Source organism: Rhineura floridana, chromosome 12, assembly GCF_030035675.1.
Source record: "Rhineura floridana isolate rRhiFlo1 chromosome 12, rRhiFlo1.hap2, whole genome shotgun sequence".
Taxonomy (NCBI): domain Eukaryota; kingdom Metazoa; phylum Chordata; class Lepidosauria; order Squamata; family Rhineuridae; genus Rhineura; species Rhineura floridana.
Window position 1 is genome coordinate 16618375 of NC_084491.1, and position 17743 is coordinate 16636117.

Consider the following 17743-nt stretch of genomic DNA (forward strand, 5'->3'; position numbering starts at 1 on the left):
AGAAAAATGAAGATAAAATGGATTATGGAATGTTTATTTTAGCATGATGAATAAAATATTTCATTGAATCTTGGTCCCCCCTTTTTCTCAGTTATTTTTATGGGAATGGGTGCTTAATGTCTGCTTGACACTGTGGAGGATTAGTAGAGACATAAATAATTTTCTTATTATGTTGATGGTTTCTTCTGTGTTTTTTTATTGTCTTTCGCCTCTGGCAAAATGAAAGAGGTTCCTTACAGTTCAGGAGCTTGTTGCTCTGTTTGTTACAAAAAAAAAGTAAAAATTTAAAGTGAATTCAATTTGCAATAATTGTTTGAACAAAATGTACTTTTAATATACCAAATGTGTTAATTTTATGCCAAGCCAGCTTGTACATAATTACATTTTATGTTCCTGAAGTAACAAAGTGACTTTCAATCTGTGAAAAGTGCTAATATTGCATTTTTCAATTTTTCTGAAAATGTCTGGGTTTTTCCAGAAAAAGACGAAGAAAATTTTTTTTCCATGGCTTCAAAATTTCCAGAAATTTTGCATCTCTACTCATATGTACTACTTATTGTCAGTAGTTTTGAAGGTTTTTAAATAGAGACAAATGATAAACATTTCTAAACTAAATAAATGGAAATGAGAGTTCTGTTTGGTACTCTGTGTATATATATATATTATTTGTTTATTCGATTTATATCCCACCCTTCCCCGGGCAGCAAACATAAGCACTAAAAACACTCTAAAACATCATAAAAAAACAGACTTTAAAATATATTAAAACCAAACATCCTTAAAAACATATTAAAACAAAACATCCTTAAAAACATATTAAAACAAAACATCCTTAAAAACATATTAAAACAAAACATTTAAAAACATATTTTTTTTAAAAAAAGCTTTAAAATATTTTTTAAAGCTTTAAAAAGGATTAAAAAGCAATTCCAACACAGACAAAGACTGGGATAAGGTCTCTACTTAAAAGTCTTGTTGAAAGAGGAAGGTCTTCAGTAGGCGTCAAAAAGATAACAGAGATGCCCAGTAATTGACTGGATATATAAGGGGTAAGATGGTATTTCAGGTATCCTGGTCCCAAGCTGTATAGGGCTTTGTACACCAAAACCAGCACTTTGCATACTATATATGCCATGATAGTAAACAAGATTGCTCACTTGAACACCAAGGCAGCAATACTGTGCACACTGATTTGGGAGTAAGTGACTTTGGATAAAGTGAGTGTTCCTTTTGAGTAAATAAAGGAATATGGTATAAACATCCAGAATGTTACATAAGAAACAACAGGTTGGTCAGTGAAAGTGTTTCTCCTTAGATGGAAAGTGAAAGCTGATGGAGTTTGGTTAGTAGAGTAATACATAGCCATAATACATGTTCATATTCAGAGCTGATGTAACTGGAGGATACTGAATAGAACTTCAAGATGAGCCAGTTGGTGGTATTACCGGCAAGACTAGCCTCCTTTCCAGTGAATGCATGCAGTCGAGGGTTCTTGCTTTGTCCCTTCCTCTGTGTCTGCATAGAGTCCTTGTATGTCGAACGTTAGGCCACTTAAGCTCACAGGTTATCAACAGGTGTCTAGAGTAGGTGGAGAATAGAGGAGACCCCACTCAAGAATTTTTGAGTTTGGGAAGGTACCAGAAATTTTCTATTTGGGAGTCAGACTTCAGACAGCAGAACAGCCTTTGTAATATATGCTATTTATTCATAACTTGCACACTACAACTAATAAAATGCATTCTAGGTGGCCTTAGGCATCGTTGTAGAAACAGAAATATAGAAATACAAATCATCATGAAAGAAGTTTCTGGATATCCATTTAACATCAAAGTACAGGACTCTGAAGGCACATCTCAGTTACAACAAGTTACAATAGATGAAGTCATGTGTTACACTCTTAAGTCATACCATAGAGCCAAAGTACAAAGTACATGGAAGAACATGTCATGATATATCACCTATCAGATGCCATGATGGAATAGATGGCTCTCCTGCTTTCTTTGACACCCCTCCCACTCCAGCAGAGCTGAGGGACCCTGAGTGCTATAAAACCTGGCCTTTTATACACTTCTAAGGGAAGGCATGTTCCCATGGTCTTACCTGCTTTATGCTACTTCTCATCAGACGCTCCTGGTGAGTCTTTCTTTCTCAATTAGTCAGCTTAACCTCTCCATATGATTTCCTCTTACTTCATATTGACAGTTTACATGACAGATTGTCTCTCTGCTCAGACTTTATTGTCTCTAGGTCTGTTCCAGTTGTTTCTCAGGAAAATTACAGCTTTAGTCAGGAGATGGAAGAAAAAAAGGGGGGGGGCAGTTTCAAACTACTCCTGTTTTACTGTTTGGCTCTTATGCATAAAGCAGATTTTATAAACTACAGTGCCTTACAAAAGTAATCAGACCCCTGACCAATGCTCTCATATGTTACATTGGTACATGGTAAATTGATGCTGTGGTGGGTTCTGGGGGAAGGGGCACACTGAAGCACCTACAGTCCATTCTGGTTTCCATCAAAAAAGACACCAAACCCCAGTTGCTGTCTAGAATTGTTCTTTTATTGGATGTGCTATACAGTTGGGGGCCTGGCTCCTAGCCATCCTTGGAGACCCGTTTCTCTTTATGGGTTCCCCTCCCCCTCCGCTGTTCTCAGGCGTGTTTTCTCAAGTCCGTGTTTTCCAGCCCCCTTCAGGGTAGAGAGCCTCTGCAACCCAGCCCAGCAGTTGCCCCACTTTTAGCCACCTTCTGGTCTTCTAGTGGACAGCATCCCTTGCTTATCCAGTGGACCTGCTCCTTCCTCCTCAAGCCCTGCTCCACGGTCAGCCACTGGCTACACCCTTGACCAGCTCTCATAAAGCCTGGGGATCCACTCTGATGCTGTTCCTCCTCTTGCCCCAATGTCTTTCTAGGTGAAGAGCGGGTGGGTGTGACGACGAGCCAAGGGGGACAACCACCTCCTCCATATTCCTGAGCTGTTGTCTCTCTTCTTATCTCACCCTTGGCTGAGTCCCTAAAGAAGAGCCCTTCCTTGCTCTTCCAGCCTATTTTTATACTAGTTGGCCCTATAGTATAGACGCAGCTGTGTTACTGCAAGGGCTGGGCTGATCGATCCTGTCAAAAACCCCTTGCCTTTGTCTAGCTCCTGCACCTGCTGACAGAGGAGAAGGTAGAGGCGAGTCCACAGCTGCCTACCTGGGGTGCTGGCAGATGCATTTATGGTATAAGCAAGAAAGTTTAATCTACTTTGAACTTTGAAAAGCATGACAATCAATACATTTGGATGTAAAAGGAAACTTTGATTTAGCAAATCCTAGCACTCTTTAATTGTGGTGCGAAGGAGTGCATTGACACAGCACAATGCTTGTTCTTCTTCTAATAATGATTTATTAAACCAATATTGTTATGTCTGAGCTGTGCCATAATTTCCGGTTAATTAGCCACCATCTATGGTAATGCACTTTTAACTGTCTGCCTGCCTAGGTCCTCATCTGTAACAAGGCCATTGGAACAAAAGTGTATTACAGTCCTTAATTCCTTCATCCTCACAGTAATAGATCACTGTTGTTCTTGTATAATAAATAGGGAAGTGGTGGTGTGAGTTTTGTTTTATTGCTTTGACCCTCAGTGAGAGCAAATTAATTCTTAACATTCTATATGTATAAGAAAGAAACTAGAAAACATTGTACAGTTTGTGCCTTCTTAAAAAGAAGACACTCCCCCCCCTTCTCTACAGTTCATGTGTTGGATATATTTATGACAAAGATGAACATCTGCACTAATTTTGTGTCCACATCCTTTGAAAACACATTTTGTTTTTAAGTTGTTTTAGTTGTTGGTGTGAATGTGACCTAGTACTACATGTCAAGACAAAGGACTACTACTTTCAGTATCAGATGTACTTGCTGAGTATTAGCTATAGAGTGGATACATAGGTTATCTGTTTAAAAGCACAATTTGGACATTTTGTCCTTGTTCTACACTTGAGGTAGCAAAAGACACTACGGGAAGGATCAGGGCATGTATGCTGTGTTTCTAAGTTCTTGAAAGCTGGGAAACTGCCTGTCAATCCAGACTACTTCCAACTTCCCCAAAATAGAAGCCCATGTCTGAGCCGAGGGAAAGAACAAGGGACTGACAGAATTGTGCAGAATGATTTAATATAAGCAAATGAGACATAATTCCATTCCGTCAGCTCCAAGCATACTCATTAAGATATAGTAGCAATTTCTGTAAGAAGGAGCTTCTTGCATTTCTGGTGCATCCCACTCATAGAAACGCACTCATGGATGGGACACAGCAGCAGCATTTCCATCATTACTGATCACACAGGTAGACCAGCTATATGAGCAGTTACTGACATGTAGCTAATTCAGAGTGTTTAAATTACTGGCTTTTAAGAAACCATTCAAAATGTTGCTCTGTGGATAAATGGGGAAATAGTCTTTGCTGTCTGGATATTTTCCTCATCTAAATTTGGCATGACTACATATTTCTGCAAGTAAGTGATAAACCTTATGCTGGGTTTTGGTTTTGCACTTTCTCATGAAACATCTGACTGTTTAACAGGCTCTTGGGTAGAGCTGCAGATGAATGGCAACAGCAACGACAATGGCAATGCGAAAAATGGGGGTCTGGAGCATGTTCCTTCTTCATCTTCCATTCACAATGGAGACATGGAGAAGATACTTCTAGATGCTCAACATGAGTCTGGACAGAGCAGTTCAAGAGGTAGTTCTCACTGTGACAGGTAAGGATTCAAGCTCTAACATATTCTTTGGAATAGATTGCTTTTCCTTGTACTAAGTGCTGTCAGTTCATTTCCTAATCTTGATATAAATGGAATGGATTTCTTTTTTTCCTATATGCATTTATTTCTGGATGAATAATATTTTGCCAATACCTTCTATGGGGTGAAATTCAAATGTTAAATAACTTTCCCATTGATTTCTGGAGCCGTCAGTCTACAGTTATTTAAAGAGTTACTTAGATGCAATTCTGAAGGACTGGAAAAGTTGCACATACCTGGGCTGGAAAAGTTGTACCCAGATGCTATCCCTGCAAATCTACATTTCAAGATCAACTTTAAGCTGCTTTAAAAAAAAAAAGTAGCATATATTGTAAACTTCTTGACCCAAAACTGGCAGTAAGCCAAGTTGCTGAAATACTTCATCTCTTTATCTTGAGACAGGTTCTTTGTGTTAAGTCACATCCATGCCCTAAATTGCCCTTGTCCCCTTGTGCTAATAAAAACACTGTAGTTACCAGTCAGTCTGACCTGGAGAAACATTTACTTGTTTTCAAATAAGGTGTGAAACGCAACTCATCTACCAAATCTGTTGAATTGTCTTGGCAACCTAGTAGAAGTCCATACCATGCCATATCTCTTCATAGTATGTTTGTAATTATTCTTTTAAATCAAAATGTCCTGTTATAATTGCTTCCTCCACTCTTTTTCTTTTTTTTTACAATAATTTTTATTCAAATTTTCATAAAACATAGAAAACAAAATCATAAAACATTCAAAGACAAAAAACAAAACAAAAATGATTAAACAAAAAAATAAAATAAAATAAAATGTTGACTTCCCATTTGTCACATATCCAATCAGTTATAGGTCTACAATATATAACAATCCTGTCTCTTAAATCATATTATAAAATCACTTTCCTCCAGTAGTTATCTTAATTAATCATCAAATCTCATAAACATTACTTTATTCTTTCCACAAAAAGTCAAAGAGAGGTTTCAATTCTTTAAGAAATATATCTATCAATTTTTCTCCAAATAAACATGTCGATTAATCCATCTCGTTAATAATTATAATAATCTTATTGTCATAACCATAGTCCAAATAAACATTTCGATTAATCCATCTCATCAGAATCTGTTAGGTCCAATAATTTCAATAGCCATTATTCCATTATCCCTATTAGTTCCATCTTCCATCTTCAATAGTCCTGTTAAGTCCAGTAATTTCAGTGTCCAATCTTCCATTATCAGTATTCCATAATAATCTTGCTGTTGTAGCCATAGTCATATAATAAGAGTCTGATGGGAATTTCCTCTATCCCAAATATTTTCTTGCCATCAATTCTGAATAAGTTGCTGAAATATTGTTGTAAAGTCATATCTGTGTTCTTCTTTTTTACAAAATGCACTGGCTCATCTCTTGAGAGTTTTTCCATTGTCACATGGCTGCAGTTAATTCCATAGATTTTCTCTATATCAAGCTCCATCACGTCATTCCAGTCCAGAAGATTATCCAAGCCATTGATAACTTTATCTCTAATATCTTCATTAATTTCTTCAGAGATAACGTTAAATTCCAAACAGTAGATTTTATTTCTAAAATCCATAAACTCCAGATCTTTTTCCAATTCCACATTTGTTCCAATCTCCAGGGCTTGTATCTTCCCTTTATTTTTTCTTTTCTCATCTCTGATCTCATTCTCCTCTCTCACAGGGTCCCCTATTTCTTTAAGCTCCTGCGTCATTTTGCTCAGTTCAATTTTCAGCTCCTTACTACCCTGTCGCAGGGTTTGTTTCGTTATCTCAATCTCATCCATTATTTTCTGAAACATAATTACTTCCAGATTCTCAGCCACTTTCTTGATTGCCATTTTTAAAACCACAAAAACAAAGCAAAACAAAAATAAATAAGAACCACTTCTTATTTCAGCAACAATTGGGTTAATATTCCAGGCTTGATGACATCACAGTATAAACAGAGCAACCTGCCTTATCTCTCTTGTGCAAGAATGCAAAACAAATTTAGTTCCCAGCATCAAAACAGTTAGTGGCGTCGTGAAGAAGCAGATTCGTCAAAATAAAATAGACCAAAAAGAGAATAGTCCCAGACAATATAATATTCCTCGGAATAGAAATCAGGAATAGAAATCCCTCTTCTGTTTATTATCTTTAGAATGCACTTCCAGGACAGCTTTTTGCGACAGAAACAGAGATAAGCTGTTAATTTCGTGAATAACAGAGAAGAGCTATATCTCACCCAGAAGTTGTCCAAAGCCGATCAATCTGACAAATCTCCTTTTGCTGCAACAATTTCAACCAAGTAAAAAAAAATAATAGAAAGAAGGGTGCTTGCCTGTTAGTCCGTTCTCTCTTTGAAGAAAAGATAAACGTATCGCTTAAGCAGATAGAGCTTGTTAGAAAGTCCGTCCGGCATTGTTGGCTGGACCTTATCTCATAAATTAATGAAATCCAGTCCTCCCAACAAAAACAGGCTTTGAGGTTGATCTCTACGTTTCTCCCTGCCCGGGAGAAATTTCATCAGTCAAAAAAAAAAAATGTTCTGACTGATTTATATCTGAATAAGCTTCTTTTGAGGCGGGAGCCCGTCCCAAAAGCAGGCACAAGCGAAGTCACCCTTCCCGGAAGTCGCTTCCTCCACTCTTTTTCCACTGGGGCATAGCTTTACTTTTTCTGATAATGTTAAAATACACTTCCATTTTACAGTTATCAAATTTTAGAAACATTTAGAAGTGTGTTCTGAAAGAGATCATAAGGTAACTAATCTTTTAGATATGTCATACAGTAGGGCCCCACTCATATGGCAGGTTACATTCCAGGGCCCTGCCGAAAAGTGGGGCCCTGCTGTATTCCAGCTGCCATGCTCCAGCTGACAGCGATCAGCTGTAGCGTGCCCGGCAGTCGAGCTCCCCACGCTACAGCTGATTGCGTGCTGTAGCTCATCAGAGTGTTCAGCTATAGCACAGGGAGCTCGTGCACTACAGCTGATTGCTGTCAGCTGGAGTGCAGCGGCTGGAGCTTCCCGCGCTACAGCTGTTCACCCCGCTGGCGCCGCCATATTAGCAGAATGCCGAAAAGCGGGGCCCTACTGTATTGCCCTAGTACTTAATTTTTATCTACTAGTTAATTATTTAAATAAAGTTAACGATGACTTCTTTTAAAAAAAACCCTGACATATGAGTTTGTGTCAGCATGTTATGGCAGAGCTAGTATTACTAGGGCTTACTAGGGAGAAGAGCTGGCTGGCCACTGAATTTCAGAAATGGGTGTGGCCCTTCTTCCTTCCTGGAAGTAGTAGCTGGGGAGAGGAGGAAATCAACTACTGTAAAGGGGAATAATCCTGTAAAAAGGATGGGCAGGAAGAGGGGCACGAACAGAGACAAGTTGGAGTTCTCTGGGCAGCAGCGTGGACTGTTTTGTTTTGTTTTGCTGCTCTTATCAGCCTTGAACATACGTGTGCTTTATTTTGGGTTTTTGCCACTAAGGAAGCACAAAAAAATCAGGCTCTTCAAATTTTTAACTTCTGAAGTTGAATCCAGTATAACTGCAGGCCATTCATTAATCATTTATCCTAATTTCAAATGTACTAACTTTATATCTCTCAGGGGAATTTAGAGTACAGAAATAAGTCTCATTGAGTTCAGTGATAGTTGTTCCAAGGAAATTGTGTATAGGATTTCACCTTTTAACTATAAAAGTCTAATATATACAGGCAAGCTGGTAGACACTCTGTGGTAACCATATTATCTTTGCATTTTAATCAATGTGTGTTTGTCTCAAGTGAGCTCTGTGTTTATCTAAGCATCATGGAGTTGTTTGTTTCCCAAATGTGTACAAGAAGGCATGCTAGTAGGATCTTGTCCAAGATCTACTTGAGTGTCTTATATTATTCTAAAAATGGAGCTGTCCTTAGCATCTTTTGCTGCCCTATCTACAACAATAAGCAGCAATCAGCACACATGTTGTCTGGATACCCTGGTGTGACCTGGCCCTTGATATAGGTTCCCCAAGGGTATGTTCTCCTTTTTTTATTGCTCTTGTTTCTATTGTCCATCTTATTTTTAGGAAAGGTGATTTTGCTTCCATCAGTACCCCTCATTCTTTACGGTTATGGAGACTGCTTTCCCACAAGCGCATTCCATTAAACAATTCTCCTGCAGTAATGCAATTACACCTCTACACAGATTACATACTGTACCTTCAAGTGCAGATAATCTTTATAAAGTTTCATGGCAATAATATCTACCTTTTTCTTCTAGCCCTTCTCCTCAAGAAGATGGACAGATAATGTTTGATGTGGAGATGCACACAAGTAAAGACAATAGTTCTCAGGTATTTTTTTCTACTACTTACTTATGATATTATTTGAGATGAAAATGTTGATAAAGAGTGATTGAAGTCAAAATATTTAACCGTATCTTCTACAGAGAAGTAGGAGCAGCAATCTTCAAGTGGATTAGTATAGCATAGTTTTAAACAGTCTTCTAGCAGTGAGTTTTCATTCAATTTCACCTTGAAAATGTAATAATCTGCATTTCTGGTTTGTGAATCATGAAGTGGCAATTCCATTATGCATTCAGTTTGTATTTTAAAAAAGAAATTCTTATTTTCCTCTAACAGTTTTTGTCTAATTGTAAGACCTTGTCAGTGGCTAAGCATCTGAGATGCTGCTTCAAATATATTCTTGCTTATTCTCCTTAAAGCAATAATTTTGCTTTAAATCAGCAGTGGGGAACCTTTGGCTCTTAGGCATAATTAGGCCCAGCAGGGGTCTTAATTTGGCCTGCAAAGCTGTTTTCCCCAAGCCACACCCACCTGTCCTACACCTGGTATATGATACCAAGTGTGGAACTGAGTTTTTACCCATGCAGTTTAATTTCAAACAGCTCAGACAAAGGAAAACACTCCCCACTACATCAGGTGATTGAAGGTGGGTGGGGCCACACACCTGTGAAGATGGCTTATAAGGGTTGGAGGAGGTCAGGATTCGGTCCACTGGTCATATCTAGTTCCTTACACCTGGTCTAGATAAAAATATTTATTTAGAAACCTTGATCATTATGATATAACATGGATTTTGATATAACATGGAGGGCCCATGGGCCAGACCAGTTGGTCGGCCCTGCTTCCACTCTACCAGCGCCATTGTCATCGTCGTCATGGGCCAGGGCATGCAGACGATGACCTTCAGCATTAAGCTGTACTACTCTTGGCCTGAGCCACAGGCCGTCGCTGTTCCGGATTGGTGTACCGCTCCCTGAAATAGTTGTAAGTTCAGGCAAGACAGAATGCCTTTCCTGGATATTTTTTTTCTTAATATAATGTTATTTGCTATTTAATTTAATTTTTTGTACAATGTATTGCTTATTGATGTATTGCTTTATTGATGTATTGCCTTGTTGATGTATTTTTATATTTGTGTTTACTTTTTCTGTAAGCCGCCTTGAGGGCCTTGCAGCCGAAAGGCGGGGTATAAATAAACATTAACATAACATAACATTTTAGAAAATGAATTTTGATTTCGCCTGTGCGTTTCAAATGTTCCCCATTTTGGGGAGTGTGCTGTGGGAAGTTGCCTGAAGGCTTTTATTTATGTAATTACATACTCCTGAGAGACCTGATCATTCAAATTACACTGAACTGCTAGCTGGGATTTCAAGATCTTCAGGGTGTTACTCCATAGTAAAGTAGTTGTTAATTTCAGACGATGCTCAGTCATCAAGCCTTTTATAAAATATTTCAATGTATCATAGTGATGCTTTCTTAAATCCTTAATTTTAAAAAAGGTCTTTAGATATGGGGCTAGCCTTGGGCTGTGTGACTAAACTACAGTATTATCATCATTATTACATTTCTTACCCACCCTTCACCACAAAGTCCCAGGATGGGTTACAACAATGTAAAACTACAATAAAAAATCAGTTAAAACAATTTATAATTTGTAGAATAGGGTGGCTCTTAAATATATACTGTATATAAATATATATCAGGTGTCAAAGGCTGGAATAAAGAGGTGCATCTTCATCATATGACGAAAGCTAACTAATGAAAGTACCAGGCACATGTCTGTGAGAAGGGAATTGAACAACATAGGGACTGCCACAGAGAATACCCCCTAAATACGTGATAAAAACTGGTGCAAATTAAGTCTGTTTTAGTTGTTGCCCTTTTGTCACTTTGTCATGTACCTAGGTTCACAAGAGTGTCAGAACTGATCATTTGCTCCTTTCCCTGTCAATGTTTGGCAATAAATACAAGGAGCAATTGAGCTAGTGAATTATGAAACGATAGCCATAGGCCATTACAAACAATGCATATAAAATGCATATTGACACAAACATAAAATATGAGCAAATATATTTCCTATTTAAGATAAAAAGAAAGTTGAAATAAATCTTCGAAACATCCTGTAATTACACTTAATCTTAACTTACTCAAATTAATGAAGTGTGTTCCCTGTATGTGTTGGAATTGCTTTTTAAGATGTTTTTAAAGATGTTTTAATATATTTTAAAGTCTTTTAAGATGTTTTAAAGGTGTTTTTAGTGTTTTTGTTTGCCGCCCCGGGCTCCTGGAAGAAAGGGTGGGATATAAATTTAATAATTAATTAATTGATTTTTCAGTCTGAAGAGGAAGCCTTAGATGGAGAGAAGGAGGTGGAAGTTTTGAAGAAAAGTGCTGACTGGGTATCGGACTGGTCAAGTAGGCCTGAAAACATTCCTCCTAAGTGAGCTGAAATCTTTACTAATCAGCAGTCCTTTGCTCAAAAGGAATTACTGTTGCATCAGAATATAGAGCATCATTTTCAAAAAAGGGTTATTGTAAAAAGTGCTCTTAAGGCTAGTGTTCTTATTTGGGAAACGAAATATATTCTGTACTTCATCATTTTGCCTTAAAAGTATGGGCTGCAGTCCTACTTCCCTCTCTATGGCGCTTGCGGGTAAGCCATGATGTAGCAAGGCAATTTACTTGCTATGCATATATGCGTCGCATAAAATATCCAGCAACTTGTTCACTGATCCAGACCTGGCATGCGCTCGGAAGCTAGCATAAAACTGCACTTGGGGATTCTGGAGAGGAGGGAGGCTTGAGAGTAGCTCTTTTTGCATTAAATTGCCCTGCTGTGTAGAAGTATATTTTTAAAGGAACTGGCTTGTGCAGCAGCAACACAATGGAGGGATAAGGGAGGGTTCTGTTTGACTCCTGTGGACCTCTGCATCCCAATCTTCTCATGTATGTGTAGCGGGAGCATGGTTTTTACTTGTTGTTGAAGTACTTTAACAAGGCTTATGACATTGATCATGGCTTGCTAATGTGTCATTGAATAAGTAAAGTTCCTTGGTTTCTTTTACATGTAACAGTAAGCTAATGCTGACTTGATTTTCAAGAATGCTAGGTGGCTCCAGGAGCCTTAAATGCAGGGAGCCCCTAGTGTGTACATTAAAAGTAGGCGGTGTATATCAATGGGTGGTATTCAATCCTACTCTTACTCAGAGTAAACCCATTGAAGTTAAGAAGTTAAGGGAGGACGGGATATAAATAAAATAAATGACTAACTTGGGTTCATTAATTTCAGTGGGTCTACTCCTAGTACGAATACTCTGTCTTCAACAGTCTGAAAAAGGAATGTTCTTTCAGGCCTCCCTGTCTCTTCAGCTACTGCTCCTGTGTCCTTTCAATCTGAGTGAGAAGTCTTAAGCTGCCAAGCTCTTGAATTTTGAGATTGCTGTCTGATGTGCTTTTTTAAATATCTGAGTTCAGTACATTCTATTAAATGCCATCCGTTTCTTTTTCTTTAGGGAGTTTCACTTCAGACATCCTAAAAGAGCAGTATCTTTAAGTATGAGGAAGAGTGGAGCCATGAAGAAAGGTGGCATTTTCTCGGCTGAATTTCTAAAGGTTTTCATTCCATCTTTGTTCATATCTCATGTTTTGGCTTTGGGACTAGGGTAAGTGCTAGCACATGTGTTTAGTTTTTATCTACATTGGATTAGAAATTGTAATTAGATACATTTTTATTGCTAAATTGCTTTGGGATGTTTTATGGAAGCAATTTATGAATGATTACTGGGCAGCGAGGGGAATATTTTTGGGAACTTTGGGGGATTTATACTCCTAAATTATTTTCAACAGTTGTGAGAATAACCCAGTAGTGATTCCACTGTGGATACGTAGAAAAGTCCTATGTAGCAGTATTATAACACAAGCTGTTTGTTTGATCAGCCAGAATGAGAACAGTGTTATAAAGTCCACAGTGATTGAAAAAACAAAACCACTGCAGATATTTTTCATAATATTCTTTTATGTGAACAACTTTTATTCGCTCTTAAATTACAACTGAAAATCTATCGTTACTCTTCTGTAATAATTATAAAGCATCTTGATTATTTGGATCTCTTGTGAGTTGGCTCTGTAGGTGGCATTGCTTTAGTGCCATGCTACTGAAATAAACTGCTTAAAGACTTTGGCTGAAGGAACAAAACCGGCGGGCTTGTCTTGTGGATTTTTGTGGGGAGGGGAGAAGTAGGATGGAGTTGCAGAGACACATACAACCCTCCTTTGCTTCCTACATGCCTCAAATATTTATTGCTAGTAATTGGACAGCTTATAGAATCTTGTGGGCATTGGGTCATAGTTGTTTGAAAGGCTGTTGCCAAATTTCAGTATGATTTGGTACCTTTCAGTTGCTTGAAAGTCACTGGACCAAAGGACTGAGTTTTATCTTTCCCAATATTTTTTTCTTTGAAAGCATAGTTTGAAAGGTACCAGCAAGGGCTTTGCATAGCTATAAACTTGGGAAGGGGGGCAATTATAAATGATAATCTGCTCTCTGTTGTCCGCCCTGTCCACACAAGATGTGTTCTCTCCATTACAGTGAGTTGTATGAATATTAAACTACATTAATTTATTTGTGTGATTGGTGGATGTTAATCTTGCTGTGTGAATAGATTCTCTTGAAAAAGCTGAAAAATCCTGTATGAACAGAGAGAATTTCTAAGATAACATGCTTTGCTTTATGCTTCATTTCAGTATCTACATTGGAAAACGACTAACCACACCTTCAGCTAGCACTTATTGAAAGAAGTGGTGCACAAACCCTGGAAATCCTTGTAATCTGTGAAGATGTTAATGTCACACTAGTACATCTTGAACTTGAGACAATTCTAAGCATGACCCCTTCCCAGCCTCCATATCGTTACATATCCAGGTTCCAGTAACTCTTGGAATTCAGTATTGTATTGGAACTCTGTGGAGGTATCTCACTAGTCTCCTCCAATTCCTTAGCCTTCCTCTACATCCTGCAAGACACATCAGAGTTGCCTAACAGAGTTTACAATGACCTATACGTTGCAAGGGCTTCTTTCAGTGCAAATGCCACCAGCAAATTATAATTTTATCATTGATGTTGTTGCCTCCTCTTTACTACAGCAAGAAATAATTTGCACAGTGCATGATTGAACTGTTGAGTATAATAACTTCCAGTCTTTAAAAAGAAACTGAGAATTAACTGAAGTTGGTTGTAAAACAAACTTAAAATCATTGGCAGTTTTATTTTTAAGTGTAGCTTATTTTACAATTTTCTTGACTAATGTTTTTAGCTTTCAGGAGGCAAAAACTGCACAAAAATCAAAGCAGGATAAAAATTGATTCATCAGCAACTTTTAATACTGAATAACTGTCATTATCTTGTCTTTTCTATGAAGTAGTGAGTTTATTTCTAGTAGGAAAAAACTGTCCACCATCTAGAAATTATTTTTTAAAAGAACTGCATTATTTGCATGTGAAGAAGCTTTTAGTATTCCTTAGCATTTTATTTAATGAAAGTTTCCCTTTTAAAAGTAGTTTAACTTGCAGTATTTTTGAAGTATTTAGACTCCATGTAAAAGGAGATTTTACTTGTTATGGGACCACTTTCAATTTACAAAGAGATGGTTGTTTCAGCAGCTACTTTTGAGACATCCTACCGGGAAACAGTCTTGCAGTTGTGTAAAACACAATTTATGAAGCTCTGACCTGTCTTCTGTGGTTGACTTTCAATACTCCCATTTCCCATGGTTTATTGTCCCTTGGCAGTACCTGAAATCCTCAGGTCATTAGTGATATCTTGTGTAGCTAAGTAGGAATCTTGCTAATGGGAACACTCAGCCTTGTCCTCCTTCAGATACACTTTTTTTCCAAAATGTGAAGCTTAGTTCCAAATTGTTTCAAAATGTGTGGGCAAACAGATGTCCATAAGTAGATTTGTATTGGATTTTGGAACATGTAGCATGATTCTGAAGGATACAATACTATGTTTTATATCAATATATATATAAATGATAGACTTTAATACTGCATATTTAGGAAGCCATTATTAATTTTAAAACTAGTAAAATTCCATTGAAATAGAATGTATTAGACTGACAGCAAAACACATACATAAAATACACGTTGGTGAACCTGTGGAAGCAGGTACTCTGTTTTTTTCTTTGCAACAGACCTCAGAGTTGGCTGTGCAAGCCTGGTGGCTAATGCCGGTGAAAATAGGTGAGCTTCATGAAGCAGAGTGAATAAACATGAAATCCATTCCTAAAGTGTTTGATATTTGTTTCAGTCTTTGTTTCTGTAACACTTAAAGGCTTAATTTTTTGTGTGATTCTGTGATAACATCAGCCTCCCCCTTCAGCTTTGAATTATACCACTTGTATTACTTGCAACTATATATTTATTTCCTGTGTGGATATTGGGATATTTTGAAGTGATTAAAATATAATAATGAGTTTAAAACAAGTAACATCCACCCATGACAAACCTGGGTAGGGTTAAAAGTCTGACAATACTTTCAACACCGATTATTGTACCCTACTTTGTAACACAATTACAATATGGCATAATGAATATGAAATTGGGACCATGTTTGTTTTAAAACAAAAATAAAGCTTCACTCCTTTCTAAATTACATGATAATCGATCTGCAGAATGCTGTGTGATAAATTAGTGTAGCTACATCTTGGGACTAAACACCTTCCCTAATATTTCTCAAGCAGCTGTAAGATGGAAATTGCTGGTGGAAAAATACAGTTGGCATTTGAATACCTGATTGCTGTTGGACTTGTCATGTAATGATACGAAGCAGTATTTTTATTGATAACCAACTATAAGCTTGAAAGGCCGTGACTTTTTGTTCTCCTATGAAATGGACCAGATTGTTATAATTTGAAAAGAGGTATCATCTATAAAGCTTTGTTAATTTAAACATTGTTAAATAGCTTTACCTGTTTACAGTTGGGGGGGGATGCAGGCCTTGTTTTAGAAGTGATAATTAAAAAACAGGATTTGAAATATTTATACATAGGATCAAGCAGAAATGCATAAACTCGCACATTAAAGAAAAGGCAGCAGGCTGAACTGCAACACTAATAAAACAATACATCTATTTACTGTTTTTTAAAAGTGAAAACTGAAAAACTCTGGACTTTTGTTTTGTTTTTTTAAAAAAAGAGACACATTGCTGAAATTATTGGAGTTAACTGAGCCAAAGTGATTACGCACTCGTAATATTTAGTTAGTTAGCACTTTGTAACATTATTATAATACAGTTTACAGTACTTGTATGAGTTGTAGCTATAAGAATTTTGTGCCATTAAAGCTGTCAGAAAACTTGAGTTTCTGCTGGTTGCTTCTTGCCAATTACTTTTTTCCAGAACATATTTTTGGGTAAGTGATCATTCTACCCATTTGATAAATTGTTAGGGCCTCTTCCCATACTACACTTTTTAGATGTGCACCCAATATTAATTAGGTACATCTAAACATGTGAATGGTTAATGTGATAAACACAGGCCTGTAAGCATGTGTATTATGTGTATATATCTGTGCAGGGATTGGCTGCACCTCTTTCAGTGTATACTTTACTGCAAATCCAGGTTTGCTGCTCCAGAATCTGTGAAACATCACCAGTTATTCTAACTAAAGCAGGTCTTTTACCATGATCTGTTTGGAAGCTATTCAGATTAAATATTCTCACCTTGTTGCTTGTTTATATTCACATAGCAAAGATGCTTCCAAATGTTATTAAAATTAACTTTCACGTGTAGTTGAAGTGACTTTGTATCCTCATTCAGAATTTTGCTCAAGTACTTAAAGCATGCAGGTCTGTCAATTTCAAGTCCAAAATGTTCACAGTATACTTTCATTGTTATGCTGATAAAATGAAAGTAAAAGATTTACAGACATATAAGAAAACCACACTGTAATGTGTGGCTATCCTCTACAGTTTTTAAAACCACTGTCCGTTCAGGAAGAGATCAATTCCTTATCTAGCCTTCAATGATACAAGGGGACCTCCATGGAATATGTTCAGCTTGAAGGCAAGATGCTCAGTTCAGTATCGATATCACATATGTGAATAGATGAAGCAACCTTACAGCATTGATCTTTCTAGACCGGTATTGTCTATGAGTGGTGTTCAAGCAGAAACTTTTTCTACCACCTGAGATCCTTTAAGGCAGCATGGAGAGCCTTTGTTCCTCCAGCCTCTTGCTGAACAAGTTCTATCAGCTCCAGCAAGCATGACCAATGGGCAGGGAAGATGGGACTAGTAGTTAAGCAACAGTTGGACAGACACAGGTTCCCCACCCTTGCTTTAAGAAGAGGTACAAGGGTCTGAATCTAAAATTTTATTCAAAGCATGTGTTGTTCCCAGTTATGGCCCTTTCCATGATTAGAGACATGTTGGCACTGGCCAAAAAAGTTTCCTTGCCTTCTCCAATTGTGTTTGAGTCACTTGGTACTATTGATGTCATCCTCAGAACCACTGGTTCATTGGCAATTTCCAACACAGACCAGTAAAATGCCTGGCAAGGTATTCAGCAAGGGCATGAGCTCTTGCTTCACATTCTTCTGGAGCAATCAGCAGCCCTGTGACTCTTGGCTGTTTTTTCTAGATTTATCTGTCCTGATTTAGCTCCTGGCGGAGTAGCAAGCTGGCTTTTGCC

General features: G+C 37.6%; 1 protein-coding gene across 1 annotated transcript in view; it reads left to right on the forward strand.

Annotated features, from left to right (window-relative positions):
* BNIP3L (BCL2 interacting protein 3 like) overlaps positions 1 to 16406 on the forward strand; it is a 32456-nt gene extending 16050 nt beyond the window's left edge. Inside the window, exons 2-6 of the mRNA XM_061592880.1 lie at positions 4566 to 4746; positions 9026 to 9098; positions 11390 to 11493; positions 12566 to 12715; positions 13797 to 16406. Of these exons, the coding sequence (XP_061448864.1) occupies positions 4566 to 4746; positions 9026 to 9098; positions 11390 to 11493; positions 12566 to 12715; positions 13797 to 13845 (557 nt within the window). The 3' untranslated portion in view covers positions 13846 to 16406. The remainder of the gene's footprint in view (positions 1 to 4565; positions 4747 to 9025; positions 9099 to 11389; positions 11494 to 12565; positions 12716 to 13796) is intronic.
* Positions 16407 to 17743: the final 1337 nt, after the last annotated feature.